Raw genomic sequence first — 17,121 nt, forward strand, 5'->3', positions numbered from 1 at the left:
AAGATAGCTCAAGCACACCAGTGCCACCTTACCCTCAGCCTATCATTCTAAACTCCCTTTGCAAATTTCATTTATATAATATAGTGTATTCAACTGTGGTCACCATGTTATACATTAGATCCTCATACTTTTTTAGCTGAAAGTTTGTACCCTCTTACCAATGTCTCCCTGTTTCTACTGCCCACTCCCACCCCACCCTCCACTGCCCCAGCCCCTGGCAACCAGTTTTCTACGATCTCTTTCTATGAGCACAACATTTTTTTTTTTAATTCCACATAAAAGTGACAACATGCAGTATTTGTCTTTCTCTGTCTGGTTTATTTCACTTAACATAATGCCCTCAGGGTTCATCCATATTGTGGCAAATGACAGGATACCTTTTTTTTTATTTTTTTAAGTCTGAATAGACATATACACCTCATCTCCTTGATCCGTCATCCACTGATAGATAACTAGGTTGTTTTTATATCTTGGCTATTGCGAATAGTGCTGCAATTGACATGGAAGTACAGATATCTCTTACTGATAATGGTTTGTTTCTCTTTTTTCCCTTTGGATAAATACCCAGAAGTGGGATTGCTGGATCATATGGTAGTTCTATTTTTAATTTCTTGAGGAACCTCCATGCTGTTTACCGGCTGTACTAGTTTACCTTCCCACCAATACTGTACAAGGATTCCCTTAACATCCTCACCCGCATTTGTTCTCTCTTGTCTTTTTGATAATAGCATTCTGACAGGTGTGAGGTGAAATCTCATAGTGGTTTTGATTTGCATTTCCCTAATTAGTGATGTTAAGCACCTTTTCATGTTCCTGTTGGCTATCTGTATATTTTCTTTAGAGAAATGTCTATTCACTTTCTTTGCCCATTTTTTATTTTTTTTTCTTTTTTTTGCTATTGAGTTGCATGAGTTCCTTGTATATTTTAGATATTAAGTGCAATGTGACTCAACCTGTGAGTTTATCAGTTATATGTCAACCTATCATTCTTTTAGTTCCCAGCATCCATCAATATCTCTCACAACCCTGCCTTAACATATATTATTTCATCTGCCTCATATTCCCTTTAACACTCATTTTGTCAGGTTAACACTTCCCCATTCTTTACAATTCTACTCAGGCATTTCCTGCCCCAGGAAATCTTCTCTAGTTTTCCCCTAACCCTCCATTCTGGATAAGCTGCCTTTCTTGAGTACTCCAGTAGCACCCTTTATTTCTACCATATCTTTTACCACACTCTGTGGTAATATGTTCACTGGTTTCCTCATTAGCCCCTTGAAAATATGGACTGTGACTTTTCAATCTCCATATCCTAGGACCTAACAAAGTATCTTGAATAGAATATCTGTTTTATCAAATGGACACATAATTATGACAAAGCCTTATATTTCAAATAATGTAATAAAAATGCTGATTCATAAAAATAATTTTTAGATAAAACAGTTTTTCATTCTCTCCCCCCAAATTTATAGAATTGGGGAGTTTCCAAAAGTTAAATTAGCATTGAAGAAATTCTGGGATGTTTCATCCCCTTCCTTACACACACACACACACACACACACACACACACACACACACACTCCATCATCCACTAGTTTGGAATGAAGATGGATCAAAAAACAAAGAAGGAGAAAAATGAGAGGAAAAGAAAAGATGAAGATAGGTAGGGTGAAGAGACAGGAATTTCAGAGCTTTGTACTTAATCCAAATTGGGAAAACATAATTAAAGCAATTAAAAGGAGAAAGGTAGAGGAACTTTTCTGCTCCTTAAGTCTTTCTTGAACCTTTCAGCAGAGCTTCCCCTCTGAGTAGGTGATATTGTCTGGATGAAGCACTTTAGGCCACACCTTCTGGTGGACATTGCCCAAGCAGTGGTACCAGCAGAGGCGCCCTCCATGAAGTTACTCTTTGAATCCATAGATTGTTTTCACTACGAACCACCAGTCCATGATTTCAAGTTGAAAATAATGTGTGAGTTAAGGAAAAGAAGTCAAGAGTGAAGGTCTTTTTCAATACCACCCTTACTGTGCCACAGGATTACACTCCACAATGACATCATTTCATTGGTCCTAAATACATTCTTGGGACAGAGCATGAGCTTGGACTTGATGTAGATGCAGTAAGAATAGAAGAGAGTTTGGTAAGGGCCTTGGGGACTTTGGTCAATGAGGAGGGTTGCCCCCAGACTGAGGTTTCTGATACACAGTTCTGGTCAGGAACAAGGAAAGAAGATGAGTTAAGAGTCTCACTGCAAATGGTAAGGAGGAAAGGAGAGACAAGAGGTGATGACAGGCATGGCAGGCAGGCCGGGGTACGGTCATGGGTTTAACCAGTACACTGGGGCCCACTTGAAGAACTCTGGTTTCATCTATCTTTCATCTCTCCTGGCTCTCCACTAAGACATTCATCAGCCTGGTTTCTATTGAGCGTGACACTGTTCAGCACATAAACAGACCATGGCTCTTATACCCTAAAGAAAGAATTGCTTCTGTTGTATTACTTAGTGCACGGTAACTGGTGCTCTGTCTTTTGAGTAGCTCTCACAATTCAGTGAGTTAAGTACATTAAAATTTGTTTTCTATTAACTAAATTGAAGAAAGCAGAAAAATTCTATACACTAAGCATTAAAATTTGCTTCACTTGGAGCAACTTTCTTTATGAATCACTCTGTCACTCCTGGCTCTGACTGAGGTGAGGTATGAAGCTGCTAAAGCCAAACCACATGGACTTGGTCTGTTTCAGATCTGATTCACCTTAGGAAATGATGATAAAGAAGCAAACATCTTAACACGTAGAATTCCAGAACCACTATCATTATAGAATTCTGAGTCTTTTGAGCCCCAAAGACCTTGAGAAGAAGGTGGATATATTTTTATTTCATTTATATAAATGCATTTGTACACATGTGTATATAAATCCATACACACATATGCATAAAATACATCCTGCTCCAAGTATTTCCCTCTTCACTAATCCAATTTCTGTCAAGACCTGTGTCAACTTTGGCCTCTGCCATGAGCCTTCTCTAGCTTTTTAAGCCCACACTGATCTGTTTTCCTAATCTTACAGCATTTACCACCTGTACCAATGTTTTTGGAATGTATCTTACAGTGATGTTCTTTGTCCTTTGCAGGACAAAGTTAGCTATTTTGTGTGTCTGCCTCTGACACTGGATTCATTTTATTTAAACCTCAAAACAATTCTATTAGATAGATGTGCATTTTCCCATTTTACAAGTGAAGAAGTGAGGCTTGGAGATCTAAGTATCCTCTCTAAGTTTGCATAGCCAATAAGGGCAGAGCCGCTCCAGAGCCCATGCTCTTCTCCTCTAGGCTGGGATTGTTACCTCTAGATGCAACTAAGAAGGTGTTTGGGGAACTTACACTAAAAAGTTACAGAAGTGGACTTGAACAAGGAGATTCTGGAATCAAGGAAATTAAATTGTAGAAGGCCAAGTATCTGATTTCCTTTAACTTGATAGAAACATTTATAAGAATCAATAGGTGGATATAAACAATAAAAGAAAAGGAAAAGTCAAAGATGGCTGAGACCTAAAGGGAGAGGGTCACTATTGATGCCATACAGAAATAGGAAGCTAGAAAAGGGAATTAGTTTGGAAAGAAAAGCAATGAGTTTGAATGGCATCGATGGCACATTCAAACTTGGCCTAAAGGCAGTTGCAGATACAGGGCTGGTCCTCAGAAGAGAGAATGCCGCTGGGTGTATGAAGTTAGGTCATCCCCACGAGGCAGCATCCATCACCTCATGAATCACTAGTGTGGAGCCAGCAGCCGGTTGGCCAGATGCCTGGTTGTATTATGTTCAGGGCCGTCTGAATTGATCAGGGCCAGAGATGATACCCTTCCTCCCATCCTGGAGACAGATCAGCTCTTCTTTAACTGCTCCCCAGCTTTGTTCCCTTGCTTGAGGTCTTGGATTGTAATGAACTCCATGGCTATTGAAGTCATGAGGCAGGATTACTTCATCAAGGGGAGCCAGTGACAGCAGAAGTATTGAAAAAGCATCTTTCTTTTAAACGATAGCTGAGCACAACACCAAGTAGAGTTGTCTTTGGAGCACAAAACAACATAGTCACATTCTTAGCATTCGACCACACCAGCGTAACAGTCTGGCCTTGCAGTAAGGACCCCAAAGAGAAGGGCCTGCTCTGTCAGAGAGCTGACTCTTCTGCATTTTACAGAGAATCAGGCTTCAGTGTTGACATCTTAGACATCTGAGTACAGACTGATAGAAGTTAAACATATCTGAAAGAAACATAACCAGACACTGATGTTCAAAACTCTGTGCCCCTGCCTGCAGTGAGTTCTACAGCACCTCTCCCAGTCTCACTAAATAAACAGAAGAGAGCACATGAATGAAATTTAGGGGAGTAGGTTATGTGGAATTCCTGAAATTAAAGCAGTTGAATTTTTAGCCAGCTATATAAAAAGTTCTAGGCAAAGAGGGACATCTATTTTGAAATCTGTATCCCCCAGAAAACCATTATGTGTCAATAGAATTTGTAGAAAGGGTGATTACGAATAAAGTTTATATTAAAATGCTCCTGTTAATTTAGTCATGGGCAAGAAGGAAAAAGGTATGAGTAACTGGCAAAGATTTTACAAAATGGTACATTTTTAAAAATCTATTTGCAAGACCTATTTAAATTATCTATAGATGAGCTAAATCTGTCCTATAGATCAATTAAAGGAATCACTATTTTAAATATATCACATCCTTAATTATATTGAATTAAGTGTAATTACATATTCACTGCATGCATCATAATGTTAATTAGGGAAAACAGTTTGAATCAAATACATTGAGGTATATAGCACTTCAATTTTCTTTTTATAAAAAAAAGTATATGTCTGAGGTAAAAAAAAAATCTGGCAAGTACTCATGAAAAAGTAAAGAAAGACTAAATTATTGTTTCAAGGCTTACAAATTGTAGAGTAGTTCCTATTATTTAGCCCTATGACAGTATATAAGCCCTTGAGTTAAGGAAGCAAGTTTGTAACAAGCTTTTTAAAAAGCAGAACAGGGTGTTTACCATTGATTCTCAGAGAGGACTTCATATAATTACTATTATTATCATTTTTTTTTCTTAGAGAGGGGGAGACCACGCACATGCAAGATGGGAGAGGAGAATCTTAAGCAGACTCCCCGCTGAGTGCAGAGCTCCAGGCAGGGCTTTATCTCACAACCCTGAGATCACAACCTGCACAGAAATCAAGAGTCTGATGCTTAACCAATTGAGCCACCCTGGGGCCCCCACAGAATTCTTTTAGAAGAGGATAAACCTTGAACAATTAAATGCTTTCCAGAACTTCTTAAAGAATAGGCATGTATATCGAGAATCTGTTTAGGCTCTTTTGGAGTAGCCTGAGGTGTTGGGGGACAGTGACTGTTTACTCACGGCATCTTAAACATCCTGAGCATTCATTTGTTCCAGCAACAGGCTGAAGGCAGTTTGGTAATTCCAAGCCCAGGGGAAGCACTGGAAAGCCATCCACAGACCCACCGCATGGCAGAGCAGAAAGAGAACTTTGAGGTCAATTCACTCCTTTACAGTCAAGCCTGGGTGGGGGGTGGGAGGGGGGTGAAGACCCTGGTGCTATGTAACCTAGGTTTAGTCCTTGCCCTGCTACTGCTGCTAGTGGTCATGTGACCACAGAGTGCTTCAGTTTCCTCCTTGCACTCGTATGAAGATTCAGTGAATTAATATTTGTAAAGTGCTTAGAACAGTGTCTGCCACATTGTGAACACTCTAGACAAATGTTTGTTATATAAGTAAAATAAAACTCAGACCCAGAGAGATCAAGCAATTTGCCCAAGGTCATGTGACTCATCAAATCCCAGCTGAGTAGAACCAGTCCTGTACAGCAGGTTCCACCATGTCCTTAGACCATCCCTGGAATGTGGGTTTGTTTCAGAAATACTGTAGGAGCCTGTAAGTAAGGAGTATAATACAGTATAAGGAACATAGGATTTGAAATCAACAACTAGGATTCAAGCTCAGATATTTACTGACAACTCTTTGAACTTTAGTTTCTTCATCTGTAGAAATACGATGATCATAACAAATCCAATTCACAGGCTTATTTAGAGGATCAGATGGGATAATGTACATGGAAAAGCATAACCCACTATGCAGATGATATTTAACATTATTACTGTGAGCTCCTGTGAGCTAAGAAAAGCCATGAGAATGTTTCAGACCTGCTTAGGATGTCAAGAAATTGGGGTGGGGAGAGTTCTTAACAGGCTCTTTCCACTTTTTCACTTCCCATTTGTTCAGTTTTCTTTTAAAATTTATTTTTGTTATAATATATTCATATATACAAAAGAATCATGTAATCTGTGTGCGTGTATGTGGTGTGTGCGTGTATGTGGTGTGTGCGTGTGTTTATGAGCAATAAAACAAATGCTGAGTCCTCTACTGTGAGGCTGAAAAAGGAGAATATTACCAAAGCCTCCAAGTCCCCTGTATGTCCCATCCCAGTCATATCCCTCTCCCTCCCAGAAAAGTGGGTAAACAATGATTGTGAATTGTTTGTCTTTTCCTTGCCTTTAGTTGCACTATACATGTGTATATGCCTGAACAATATATTGTATAGAGTGAATTTTTTTCTTATTTCTTTTTGCCTCCTGACTCAAATATCTCAAGCTATATGGTATCTCCCTGTACCCTTATACCACCCACCTTATTCTTTGTCACGATCTCCCCTCTCCCAACCCAATAAAACATATTACTTCTGTCCTTCAACAGACCTTGTAAGGAGAGACTTTAGAACAGAGCCAGGCTTCAGGTTTACATGACCGAGGAGTGGGTGTCACTGAGCAGCCGGAGCTAGGGGCATCAGCTGCCAAAGCAAATGCACAAATCCAGGATTGGGAAGGGTCCCGTGTCAGGATAGCCACTCAGATTCATTCGGTGTCCTAGATGGTCACTTGATCTTTCACCTTAATGGAAAAAAGACTTAAAAACAAACTGAGGCAGGTTTGGATGTCATAGTAAGGAATTTGAGCTTTTCCTACAGGCCTTTGGGAAGCAACTAAAGGTTTTGAAGGAGAGAGTGACAGCTCGTAACTGCTTCAAGGCAGATGAGATGGGAGACAGGCAGGCCAGTGAGGAAACACCTAGCCTGGGGCAGGGGTGCAGGCGTGGCTGGAGGACACTACCCAGATTTCAGAGGGACTGAGCAACTAACTAGCTGGATGTGGGAAATGCTCAAGAGAGAGGAGTTGGTGATGACTGACATCTTAGAATTACCTGGATAGAAACATGGTCATGTTCACAAACCAAAGTAGGCAACAGAGAGGAAGATTTGAAAGCCAAGCTGATTAGAACAGCCCAGAATGCTAGTGGTCATCTTTATACTGTTATCCAGAAAACAGTGATTAATTCCAGCTTTTCTCTCAGAAAAGGAATCAGGGGTGGGTGAATCTATATTTCCTACTTTGAAGAGTTGTAGGGTTTTTAACATGCTAATTGGTAACTTTTGTTGACTGATTCCAACTCTCTGAGAGTTAAAATTTCCCTGACTTTCAGTTTCTCATACTTAAAATGAGGGGCTGGGGTAAGATGGTCCCTAAGGCCCTTTCCATTATTGTAATTGTGCAATTCCTGGAGCTTTGCCCAGAATAGTAAACAGTAGCAGAAGAAATTCATGAGCTTGAGAATCAGATGGAACCAAATTGTAATGAGTATTCCAGTTCTGATGCCAGTTCCAGTGTGAATCAGCCACTGTGGCTGCACCCTTAGCTGCTCTGAGTCTCTTGCTCCTGAAAACTGAAAACCCTACAGGGCTGTGAGTCTGCTTGCATGTGAAAATGCCTAACTCTGTGCCTGGCACAGTGTAGATGCAGGATAAAAATTGATTTCCTCCCTCCCTTCCTTTCTTCCTTCTTCCTCCTTTTGTTACCAAAAAGAGAGTGTAAGTCTGACTCCCCAACTAGTGCTGGGGTGAAACCTTCTTTGCAGACCCTTCCTTGGTGCCCCAAAGCAGCTATTTTACCAGAGAACTGCCCTCCACCAGCTATGTGCAGTTTTACCTCAAAGCACAAGCCCTCCTGGCTTTGAGGGAAGCACAAGTGGCAAGGAGACCCCTGGCAGCAGGTCTGTAGTTGCTCTTCCATCTGGACCCAACCCCATTCCAAACGCCGCACCCGGGAACTGTGTGTAAAGTGGTGAGAAGCCACCCCATCTTCCCTGCACAAATGAGCATCAAACATATTTGCTCATTATCTTTAAGGGACATACTAAATCAGGCTCAGATTTAGTCATATTTACACAGTGCTGTACCTCTGCAATGCCAAGAGCTTAAACCAAGGCTCCCTGATGGTTAAAATTACACTATTCAAGCTCAAAGACAACATGGAGCTCTGTAAGCTAGTTCCTGCCACCCTGACCCCAATCACTGAGTTTATCAAGATTCTCAGCAGGAAGAGACAAGGAGTAGTCCTCTCTCCTGCACTGAATACTAGAATGGTACTTTCTACTAGAAGCTATTGCCCCCACCCCTCTCCTGCAGAGCTCCAGCTATGGAGAAAATGAAGAAGAATAAGGTTGGGATCCCCTGGCTTATAAAATTTGAATGTCACTTGGACCTGACATGACGTTTGTTTTTTGAGCTCGAAATTGCACAACTTTTCAAGATGAAGGCTTTCTGTAGATCCTATTCCAGCATTGTGCAATGATTTTAAACTTAGGAATTTGTTTTGGGGAGAAATAGAGATATAATCCAATCAGTCCTTGAGGAGGTACCATTTAGAGACCTTACACTTTCCTAAGGGAGAAGTCTGAAACTGTAAATATGCATGAATATACATAAATATTAATTGATTTGGTACAGAGTTCTTCATTTATGCCTTACATGTGAAGGCACATACTGGCTGAAGTTTGGTTGTTACCTTCTCTCCATTTAAAAAAGATCCAGGAGTTCTTGCAGGTTTGCAGGCACTTGGAGATCCATCTCACCTCCATTCTCCTGCCAGCCTAGTTCAGCAAAACAGACAAGGAAGCAAGCTGGGTAGGCAGATGGGTACCTTGTAGATAGAGTAATTTTTAAGGAAGCTGTTATTAAATGCCTACTGTGTGTTAAGCACATTTCAGGGCAGGATGATAGAAGATGAATGAGACCATTTCTGACCTCTTGTTGATAGAAAGCTGCTTCTAATTTACGATCTATGACTACTCCACATGCAGCAAATTGTTTTTATGTCCCATTGAATCCATCATATCTCTGCAAGGTCAAATTTGAGGCTTTAAGTTCCCAAAATGCCATCTAGATATAGAAAAAAGTAAAAACAAGCAAGAAAAGGAACAAAACAACCACAATGCTGACCCTGAAGAGCAGTCACCTCTGAAATGGAATACTTGAGATGATCTTTGATTTAAAACTGGTCTTTGCTCCTTTAAGCAGCTTCCGTGATTGTGGCTATCTCTGCAAAATGGATGATTGATCACCAATGGAAACTTAATTACCAATTAATCGGTTACTATTGAATTGCTGGTATGTTTTAGTTATCTGCTACTCCTCAGAGCAATCCATAGTACTTCAGTGAAGAAAAGCTTCTAATTAAATAGTGAAATAGCACTCATTAATATATCAAAATAAATGTCTAGAACCAGAACATTTCATTAATTACAAGAGTCAGGTTTAGCATCTCTGAGACTCTTTGTTTGTTAATTTATTGCCACTTATAATGAGGAAATATTTGTTGCTATATAAAACAGCATTTTAGATTATTTTTTTACCATAAAAGTCAATAGATGTAAGAACTCTGTATTCCATGTGACAGAATTTTGACATTAAGGAGTAAGGCTGTTTTACATAAAGATAAGTAAATTTTCTATTTCACTTTGTTGTTCAACACTAAGTCTGAAATATTCTATGACAGCTTTCTGATTATTATAAATACAATAGGATGATAATAGAATTCCTAATCTTCAAATCATTTTCCTTAACTTGAAACTACATACAAAAATATGTAAAAATAAACTTTTTCTCTTTTTCTTCCAAGTTAGAAGACAGTTCCTTATTATGTCCCCCTGCCCCCTCTTATCTCCCCCAAATTTACCAGTTCCCAGATGTCTTATAAGTACAGTCGGAAGCTAAGCACTCTATTTGTTTCTTATAAACTCTTAACTACACCTATTCCTGGAAAAAGAAAAAAATAGCTTTAGTAATATTTATTTTTTTTAAGATTTTATTTATTTGACAGAGAGAGACATAGCGAGACAGGGAACACAAGCAGGGAGAGAAGGAGAGGGAGAAGCAGGCTTCCCGCTGAGCAGGGAGCCCGATGCGGGGCTCGATGCAGGGCTCGATCCCAGGACCCCGGGATCATGAACTGAACTGAAGGTAGACGCTGAACAACTGAGCCACCCAGGCGCCCCTAGCTTTAGTAATATTAGTTTATATCTCCACACTCATCCCCCATCTACTCATAATTGATTCACTTACTTATTCATTCACTCAGTTAATATTTATTAAAGATCTATGGGTGATATTTCACCTACTACGAACAACACAGCAGTAAACAAGTATGGTCTCTGATGGCAGGGGCATCAATCATGTAATCCATAAGCAAATAGTAGCTGCAGCTATGAGTGCTATGACACATAGGTAAAATGTATTATGACAGTCGATAATAGAAGCATTTGACCTAAATATTGAGATCAGAATAGGCTTCCTCAGGAAATGACGACACACTATGATCTGAAGGAGACATAGCAGTCAATAGGTGAATGAAGGTGGAAGGATCACTCCAGGAACATGTGCAGAGGCCCTGTAATGGGAGGACACGTGGCATATTTGGAGAACTGAGAGAAGACCAGCTCACTGGAGTGCAAAGGAGAGCACAATGAGGATGAATTTGGAAAGTTCAATAGGATCCAGATGACGCAGAGCTCACCAGATCATGTTAAAAATCTTTGTCTTTTATCCTGAGAGCAATAGGAAGACATTAAGTGTTTTAAACAGAATGACATGATGAGATTTGTGTTTTAGAAAAAAATCTGTCTGCAGTGTAGAGAATGGATGAGATCAGATATGGCAGGTCTTACTTGGAAACCATTGTAGTAGTTCAGGAAGGGGGAAGGGGTGGGTTGGATGAGGGTCAAAGTATGGAGACAGAGAAAACTGGATGGATCCAGGAGATATTTAGAAAGTGCAATTGATGAAAATTGGTGATGGACTGTACATGGGGAGGTATCAGGGATGGCACCTAGATTTATGACCTGTGCATCTAGAGAAATGGTAGAGCCATTCACTGGGGTGTGTTGTATCATCAGCTCAGGCATGGGGGGGAGACTGTGGTTTCTGCTTTGGTCACGCTGAGCCTGAGGTCTTGGAGACATCTGAGTGTGTTTTTTACAGGCAATTTGATATATGCACAGTCAGCTCACAGGAGAGGGTAGGGTGGAGGTACAAATGTGTGTGTCAACTAAATAGTAATAGACATCACAAGACAGACTAAGGTTGCCTAGGGAAAGTGTGAAGAGTGAGGAGAGGAGCAGCCCTAGGATGGAGCCTTAAGAAACCCTGACACTGATAGCCAGGCACAGATGGTCCTGCACGAGGACTAAATGTTGCAATCTGAGAAGTAGAAGGAAAACCAGGACACTGAGATGTCAAGGTGAAGGGACGGATCCACAGCGCTTAACTGACATATATTACTGAACAATATTTTTAAAAAAATCTGAAGCTGAATCTATAAGATAAATACCTGATTGAGTGGTAATTGCCTTTTTTGTAAGTTGGTAACTGTGGCATTTGGTGCCCAGCTTTTACGTTTTTTTGAGCCTTTCACCATAATGATGACAAATACTTCAGTGGTATTACCTAGGTGCTGAGTTCTATGGTAAGAGATTTCTATAAATTAGCTCATTTAACCTTTACAACAGCTCTGCAAGGTAGGCACATCTCTACAATTCTCTCGATTTTACTTGTGAAATGGATAACCTGAATTTCACAAACACATAGAGATTATGGGGACTATGTAAGGTAAATAAGCACGAGAGACTAGGATTTGATGCAGGAACTTGAGTCTGGGATCTGTGCTCTGCTGCCTCCCTGTGAATTGTCTATCAGCTACCACCCTCTACCGCCTCACTGCACACTGCACAGACATTTTCAAATATCTAATGTATTATGTATGACTCTAACATTTATTATTATTCCAGTTGAAATCCATCTTACTGGACTTGCCTGCTAGAAGCATTACCTTTTTGCCCAGGGCTGAGACATTATAGTTTTGTTTTTCCTTTACCAGCACCACCGAGTTCCATTTTTATGTATGCACATATTCAACCAAAGCGCAAACTGCGGTAGGAAGGTTTACCCCAGCTAACATCTAGATACATGTGGAGCACCTAGCAGTACTAGAGCCATGTAGGTCACTAGAATAATCTCTGCCTGTCTGGGGCTCTCTGTTTCTTTGTATGGTTAGCCTTTCCATTCTCCTCTGAGTTCTGAAAAGACACCCCGAGAAGTTTTTTTTACCAGCCTGTTCGCGTCTGGACTCACATTCATTCTATGACCATATTTTATTTCAGACACTTTTGAGAAATTCATCAGGCTGTGAAGTGCGCAGTGATGAATATCGAACAGAGTTTACTACAGCTTTGCAGCGTGTTGACTTATTCATGGGCCAATTCAACCAAGTCCTCTTAACATCTATATCTACCTTCATTAAAGGAGACCTCACCATTGCTAATCTTGGGACGTCAGAGGGTCGCTTCATGCAGGTAAATGCTTTCTAAGAGTGGCTCTGTCTGTTTTACCTGGTTTGGTGCAATTAGTTTTTTGTTTTGTTTTGTTTTTATAGTAAGGTATTTGCAAATATAAAGCAAAAACCACAGTAAAAGCTAGAGACAGACTGAAAGCAAAACAATGAAGCCTGGTCCATTCTTTATGAAGCGTATGGCCTGTTTTTGTTAAATTCTGGAAACTTTCAGTTTAAATGTGGTTGCTTTAATTTTCTTGCCCAGAATGGTTTGGGATTTTGTTTGTTGTTGTTGTTGTTTTCCATTCATGATTTCTCTCACATGATTGGAATAAAATGAAACAATTGAAGCACTTCCAGGCGATGTTTTCCTATTTCAGGGGAAGCTATGGATCAAAGGAGGGCTATTGTGTGAACCTTGTGGTCTCCATGAGAAGAAACATTCACATCATTGAGAAATATTGGCAGGAGTTAGGAAAGGACGTTATCATCAAGATCCCATTGTAACTCCAGCTCTCCTGATTCTGCAAAATGATGTGGTCAGACACAAAGAAGTTCAAACACTCGGGAGAAAAAAATCCAGATTTTATTAAGAAATGCTTTTAATAGATAGCAACATATTTCCATACAATAAAAATTCACATTTCAGACGCAGTTATCGTGTTTCCTAGATACAAGAATTAGCACTTTCCAGAAATTAAAATGCTCTTGTGTTGAATCTCTTTGACAGCTTTAATAGTTACTGGGTAGTGCTTTCAACATGAGTTCATCAGTAGGTTCTTGATTAATGCACAATGACCATGGCATCTATGGAAATGCTGACTTTCTACAAATACTAGAAATTTCTTCTAATTCTTATTTCATAATCATCAGATCTAATTAACGTCCTAGTCAGACAGTCACTTCTAGTAAACCAGTTGAGGACAATGATGTTTTCCTCTGACTTGCCCATCTGTATTCTTTTATAAAATATATTTTTTAAAATTACCGCTGTCTTTATAGTGTATGGATATTGGTCATTGCCATATTTTAAATCATGTTTTTCTTTAAATAGTTGGGCATGGAGGGATTTTTTTCAAATCATAAAACATGTAAATAAAACCTTCCAAGCTCAAAACTAATCTACAGATCCTGTTATCTAAATGCTTCCACACTTGGTCTCCCCTCCTCCCATTGCTTCAAATTATTACACTTTCTCCCCACTCCTCCCTCTCTCCCAGCCCAGTGTTCTTATTTACCCACCTCAAACCATTTCATTCTGTCCTTAACTCCTTAAAATCTGAAAACTGGATGCCCAGTCCCTGCCTACACACATGAGCACTCTGAAGTATTTGAAATATGGTCGTATCTATTATCCTTGTAAAATATGTAGTGTTATTTTAAATATGTGTTTTTAATTGACATTGATACTATTCTATAGAATTCCAAAAAATTTGAAGGAGCATGAGAGAATCTGGCATCTGTTGAATTCTTAATGTGTTCACTATGTTGACTTTTCATCTTTACTTTTGCTTTCCTTTTTTTCTAAATTGTTTATTACCTCATCCATCCCGTTTCATATTAATAAGCTTTCTATAGTCACTTTAGGTCTTACATGCTTTTACATCAAAAGGTTCCTGGCCTATTTCCAGATTCTAAAGTTGTAATAAAATGCCATTTTTAGATAGATTGCTCTAATACCTGAGTAAATTCTGCTGTGTGACAGATTCCACCACCTAAGTGATATGTCGTGCATCAGTCTCATTGTAACAGAAACGCTGTGACAAGTGTTTTATTCTTGTCTCCCAGCATTTACATAAAAGAAGCTATATTATGCCCATTATCTGTGCATCCAAAACATTAAAGATGAAAATAAGTAGATACTTATTTTATGTGAAGAGCTGATATCACTGATTTTTTTTAAACCACATGGTTCTTAATTCATCAGATATATATTGGGAACTTACTAACCTTGCTCTACTAGGCAAATAAGTAAAGCAAAGGAAACAGTGACACAGAACCTGCCTTTGAGGAACTAAAATTTTATTTTTATTTTTTTTTTAAAGATTTTATTTATTTATTTGAGAGAGAGAGAGAATGAGAGAGAAAGCACATGAGATGGGGGGAGGGTCAGAGGGAGAAGCAGACCCCCCGCCGAGCAGGAAGCCTGATGCGGGACTCAATCCAGGGACTCCAGGATCATGACCCGAGCCGAAGGCAGTCGCTTAACCAACTGAGCCACCCAGGCGCCCTAAAATTTTATTTAAAAAAAAAAGATTTTATTTACTTATTTGAGAGAGAGTGAGTGAGAGAGAGCACAAGCCGGGGGAGGGGCAGAGGGAGAGGGAGGAACAGACTGCCTGCCAAGCAGGGAGCCTAATGTGGGACTTGATCCCAGGACCCCAGGATCATAACTGAGCTGAAGGCACTTAACCACTGAGCCACCCAGGCGCCCCTGAAATTTTAGTATGGGACATAAAAACATGTACCTGATATCAAGACAGCAAAAGACAGAGACATACAGACAAAGGGCTTTTGAGACCCACATAGGATCCATTTCTCTGACACTTGTCCAAGAGAATTCCATTCCCTTAAATTTTATGTAAATAAACCCAAGGCACTTGAAGGATCAAACAGTCAACATCACTGAAATCCAGTTTGTTTACAGCAAATAATGTTGGGGGAGGAGTCAGGCGTGCAGCAAAGACCTTCTAGCTGAAGCTCGCCAAGCAGTACCAGCAAGTTCTATAAATGTTTTGACTGCTGTGAAGTGCTAAATCTGTGGCCAGGCCTAAGTTCCTGCAACTCCTGTTTTAATAATACTGTGGAGTTTCTGTTATAAACTGGAATGGACATAATTTTTTTCCAAAGACAGCTGCAATACATGAAAAGGAACAGAAAAATGATTTTTTACTTCCTTCCTACCCTGAAGCCTAAAGTCAAAGTTGCTTTGCAAATGTTTTCTCTCAAGAGTTTGCAGCTGTTTCTGCCTTTCCTATTGTGCTTATGTCCAGCTCTGGCTGGGAATACAAGCTTCAGCCCCAGCTGTCGGGTGTAAAGGGAATCAGGTATTTCACAGTGGTTATTTGGTTAGAAAGAATTATATTGTTTAGCTAACAATATTATATGTATGGCAGAGAAGACATGTTTGACATGTTCCTAACATTTAAATATGTGTAACTTATACAGGTGCCACTCTAAATATACTGACGTGTACATGTATTAGAGTTTATCAACATAGATACAGATTTCAAAACCAGTTTTTATTTGTGTGATCACCCTCTTGGGATCTTTGAAGTAAAATAATATGATAAGTCCTATTCAAGATAGTGAAAGTAAACAGTGAGAACAGGGCTTCTTACAAATTTTAGAGGGGGAGGGGATGTTGAAAAGAACAAGGCTCGGGAACATTAGTGCTGTGTGCAGGGCTACGTGGGAGAGGGAAGACGGTTACTCATGAAGATCACAGGACTAATCACAGGGATTGCCCACGTCTCCCCTTCTGAGCTCCTCATCTAATCAACTTGCAAAAACAGTGCTTGATACATATATATATATATATATATATATATATATATTTTTTTTTTTTTTTTTTTTTTTTTACAGCTCTCTTATAAGGCCTTTAATCTGTAGATGCAAGGCATTGCTATTAAAATATTTGTGCATGACTGTCAGGCCAGGAAGAGTGAGTGTATCGGGTGGGTTGGGGGTGGGGAGGCACTTTCAAGACTTGTTTCAAAGTTCAGCTCCACAAACACTCATTGGGCAGCTACCTTGTCTGCGTACAGTGCCCACTGCCGGGGCACTGTCACAGCTGTCACTTGGTTCTTTGGCATCATCCTTGCTCTTCTCCCACCCCCTTTCCCATCTTCCCAATTCCTTGATGCTGTTACAACTCATCACCCCTGTTCTCTTGTGCCTCCTGACTGGACTAGTTGGATCATAAGCAAGAAAGTTAAGGACATAGGGATCACCTAAAAATGTATCCTTTGCTTGTGATCATTACTTACAACCATTACGTAAAGGATTATGTTAGTAGTCAGTGAACCTGAGGATAATTACTCACTTCCAGTAAGAAGAATCAATTCATCTATTGACCTCCTGTCTTCAAATTCTTTCAGTTCCGGTGCCACCATCATGGTATGTTAGATCTTTGTGTTGGAAGCCTGTGGCATACATTACCTTTGGGATTACTGCTATTTTAGAGAATGTAGACACAGATCATCAATTCATCAATGCTGTGAGCATCCAGCAGAGACCCAGGCAAAGCTTGAACTTAAACATTTCTCTTTAGGGATTGCTAATTTACTGTTCTCCTTTATAAAATCCTCAGATAAAAATATCATCTGCCTTTCTTTTTTTATGTGTACATCATTGATTTAGTTACATCCCTAAAGAATGGTGAAT

At 39.7% G+C, this 17,121-nt stretch overlaps 1 protein-coding gene across 1 annotated transcript in view; it reads left to right on the forward strand.

Annotated features, from left to right (window-relative positions):
- Positions 1-17,121, forward strand: part of MET (MET proto-oncogene, receptor tyrosine kinase) — an 84,162-nt gene that overhangs the window by 14,492 nt on the left and 52,549 nt on the right. The window contains exon 2 of the mRNA XM_028104916.2: positions 12,566-12,757. Coding sequence (XP_027960717.1) covers positions 12,566-12,757 — 192 coding nt within the window. The remainder of the gene's footprint in view (positions 1-12,565; positions 12,758-17,121) is intronic.

This window comes from Eumetopias jubatus, unplaced genomic scaffold (assembly GCF_037043125.1).
Source record: "Eumetopias jubatus isolate StellerSeaLion01/CBP00866 unplaced genomic scaffold, mEumJub1_p1.0 scaffold_14, whole genome shotgun sequence".
Classification (NCBI taxonomy): Eukaryota; Metazoa; Chordata; class Mammalia; order Carnivora; family Otariidae; genus Eumetopias; species Eumetopias jubatus.